Source organism: Gavialis gangeticus, unplaced genomic scaffold, assembly GCF_001723915.1.
Source record: "Gavialis gangeticus isolate Ggan-Ray unplaced genomic scaffold, GavGan_comp1, whole genome shotgun sequence".
NCBI lineage: Eukaryota > Metazoa > Chordata > Crocodylia > Gavialidae > Gavialis > Gavialis gangeticus.
In genome coordinates, this window is record NW_017729003.1 from 11808940 (window position 1) to 11812400 (window position 3461).

General features: G+C 45.5%; 1 protein-coding gene across 1 annotated transcript in view; it reads left to right on the forward strand.

Moving 5' to 3' along the window:
• UNC5B (unc-5 netrin receptor B) overlaps positions 1-3206 on the forward strand; it is a gene marked incomplete at its 5' end in the record, with an annotated part of 170260 nt that extends 167054 nt beyond the window's left edge. Inside the window, 2 exons of the mRNA XM_019507729.1 lie at positions 667-845; positions 2471-3206. Coding sequence (XP_019363274.1) covers positions 667-845; positions 2471-2636 — 345 coding nt within the window. The remainder of the gene's footprint in view (positions 1-666; positions 846-2470) is intronic.
• Positions 3207-3461: the final 255 nt, after the last annotated feature.

The window sequence follows — 3461 nt, forward strand, 5'->3', positions numbered from 1 at the left end:
AAGAGAAGGCTGAGGGGGGATCTAGTGGCCTGTTACAAACTAGTCAGAGGGGACCAGCAGGCATTAGGGGAGTCCCTGTTCCCCCAAGCACTACCAGGAGTGACTAGAAATAACGGTCACAAGCTGGCAGAGAATAGAGTCAGGCTAGACATCAGGAGGCGCTACTTCACGGTCAGGGCGGCTAGGATCTGGAACCAGCTTCCAAGCGAAGTGGTTCTGGCTCCTACCCTGGGGGTCTTCAAGAGGAGGCTAGATGAACACCTTGTTTGACCCCCGTACTCTTTCCTGCCATGGCAGGGGTCAGACTTGATGATCTGCTCAGATCCCTTCCAACCCTACCAACTATGAAACTATATGGCATGCTTTCTGCCACTCTTTTTGTTTCTGATCTTTGACATCCATACATTTGAGTGAATGGTACCATCTTACACCTGTCTTCCCCAGTCCTGGCCTCTGTGTCTCTGGCCTCTTCCAGGTTGCCTTTGCTGCTTAACAGTTTATGAAAGCAGTCCTCAATTCCACTTAGAACAATAGCAACCTTCCTGCTCCTGGGCATGGATAGGCTAATAAGAGAGAAAGCAAAACAGGCTTAAGAGGGTAAACCAGTTCTTCATGGAAACAGTGTTTTAAGGGATTGTGAATTGTTTTCCCCTTTCCCTACTCTAGAATGCCAGTTCCTTTGATGCCTTCCACTTGCATCATGGCAGTGCTGCAACAACTCAGCTGGGACCATATGCTTTCAAGATCCCCCTGTCCATCCGGCAGAAAATCTGCAACAGCCTGGATGCTCCAAATTCCAGAGGAAATGACTGGAGACTTCTTGCTCAGAAACTTTCCATGGATAGGTGGGTTTTAGCTCACCATGTGATGCTAGACACTCTGCTTTTCCCTTCTTGCCCCTAGCCTGTCATTTGGAGAGAGGGGGTTATATGTTTCCTTGATGGCTTGCATTGTCCACTCATTCTTTTCTGAGCTAGGGAGGATGGGGGCTAGTGTGATCCATGCGGGACATGATTATGTGCTGAGCATTTAGTTTGTATCTAGACTCATCTTCTCTGCGTCCAAGAGCCACCACCCTTAAGCTGCCAGACTGCATATAGAGAGCATTTTGGGTATCTCAATGTAGCTCCATTCAGCAGATGTGCCACCACAGTCTGGAGTGCGCTCTGGAAAGCTAACAGCAGCTGGATGGACTGCAACAGCTGGATAAAAGGCCAAGGAGCCTTCTGCCTGGTGGCAGCAAAAGCGTTACTCTGATCAGCATAGGTGAAATGACTTCTGCCACACCACAGAAAAGCTTTGAATGTGAACACACACACAATTCTGCAACAAAACTTTGCAGTGTGGATTAGGCCTTTGCTTCTGTTGCTTTACATATAAACAAATGCATCTTGGCAGAACTTATTCCCCTACCCCCCTACAAGATGCTGTTGCAGCTTTGTTTAGCCCCAAAGGGGCAGATACTGTCTCGCAGTGCTGTTCTTGGAAAAGGGATTAGTTGGCATGTATTGCAAAGCATTGCTCGCAACACCATCACTAAAGTGTCTGATTAACAATACAGAAACCACTTAGGGTTTTGCAGCTCCTGGGAACACCACCATAGGGATCTAGTATTCTGTCAGTGATGAAACCAAGCCTGCTTGTATTCAGCAGGAAATTGGACTCATGTGGGAAGGAATACAGAGAGAGAGTGGGATGGGGGAAAAAGGCAAAAAACTAAAGGCTTGGTGAGTCAAGAAGCACAATAATTTTATGTACAAATGTGAATGAATGCATGCTCACCACTGTGCCATGAGGTACAGAAGTATTATTGTTCTTGTTTGACAGGTGGAGACCTGAGGCACAGGGAGGGGGAATGATTTACATAAGGTCACAGTGATTCAATGCTAGAGAGAGAATTCAAGTTCAGAAGTTTCTTATTACCAGACTTGTGCTCATTCTGCCAGACCAGGATGCCTTGAGGCTTGAAGCATGGGACAGCTGACATTTCCATATAAGGTTATAGCTGTGCCTTTTCCCCTTTGATTCAAATTACAGAGGCCTTATGCACGTGCACCCAGTGAGATCTGTGGGACTGCCTGAACATGCCTGACCTTCTGCCATCACAAGATGATGATCACGCATCACAAGAGTCTCATGCTGCTGAGCATGACTGCCCTTATATCATTCCTCTTCTGTACTTGGCCTGTTCCATTATAGGATCATGCTTTAGGGGTGGGAGAGAGGGAAAGCATTCATAATTTGTGTAAAATGATGCATCTTACTTTTACACAAATGCTAGTGAAGATGAAGATAATGCTGTGAGGGCCCAGGCATTTGTACTGTGATTTGTCCTTGATAGCTTATACGGGATGCAGATTGTTCCAGGTCTTCTCTCCTTTCCTAACCACTCCTTGTCCTGACCATGTGCCATTCAAATTAGGGGTATGCATAAAGTTAGCTTCAACTTTCTCTGTCTCCTTCTTCACAGGTATCTGAACTACTTTGCCACCAAAGCCAGCCCAACAGGAGTCATCCTGGACTTATGGGAAGCCCAGCACCAAGATGACGGCGATCTCAATACCCTGGCTAGTGCCTTGGAAGAGATGGGCAAGAGTGAGATGCTGGTTGTCATGGCAACAGAGGGGGACTGCTGATGTTGCTTCTAAGTACCTGGTAGTCTTCAGTCAGTGGACAAAGGAGGACAGAGAAGAGGGTGAGATGAGGAGGAGGAAAATAGGGAAGGTCCCTTCCTGAACTAGTGGGGTAGGGTTGGGCTCATTTCTACTTTGCATTTGGTGGGTTGCTGAGCTGTACTTAGCAATGAGGTGTAAGAGGAAGTTACTTCTCCACCACCCTAAATTGCTAGCAAGCCTTAGAAGTCTACCCACACAGTTTACAAGCAATTCAAGTGTTAAACAAGCTCCCTTCTCCTCCTTGCCATCCTCTAGTGAAGTGCAAAAGTAACACTTTTTGGTAACCATGACAACAGCCATTGGCGGAAGTGGGCAGCTGCTTCCCCTGTGGTCCTGGTCAGTTAGGGCTTCTCAAGTGGGGTTGGGCTTTACTTCGTTTAATTTGTTTGGATTCTCCCTCTCTTCCGTCTCCTTTTTCTTTAATAGCTTTTATGCTTTGAAGAGTTGAGTACAATCTAGACAAACTGCTTACTTCTGTCAAGAGCTTCAGATGGCTTATTAAGGCAAAAAGAAAGAAAAAAGAAAAAAAAACACAGTTTCTTAGGAAACGCAAATAATTTATTATCCAGATCTTTGGATGAGTCCTTTTTAAAAAAACAAAACAAAACAAAAAAAAATCTTCTGTGTGTGAGCAAGAGCATTAAGATGTTCAGAGTGTGTGTGTGTGTGAGAGAGAGAGAGAGAGAGAGAAGAGAGAGAGGAAACTTCACATTACATTTGTAGTGAAAATAATTTTTAAAAATGGCAAGAGAAACTCGTTTATTTGTTCCTAGCCCCTTGGTGATG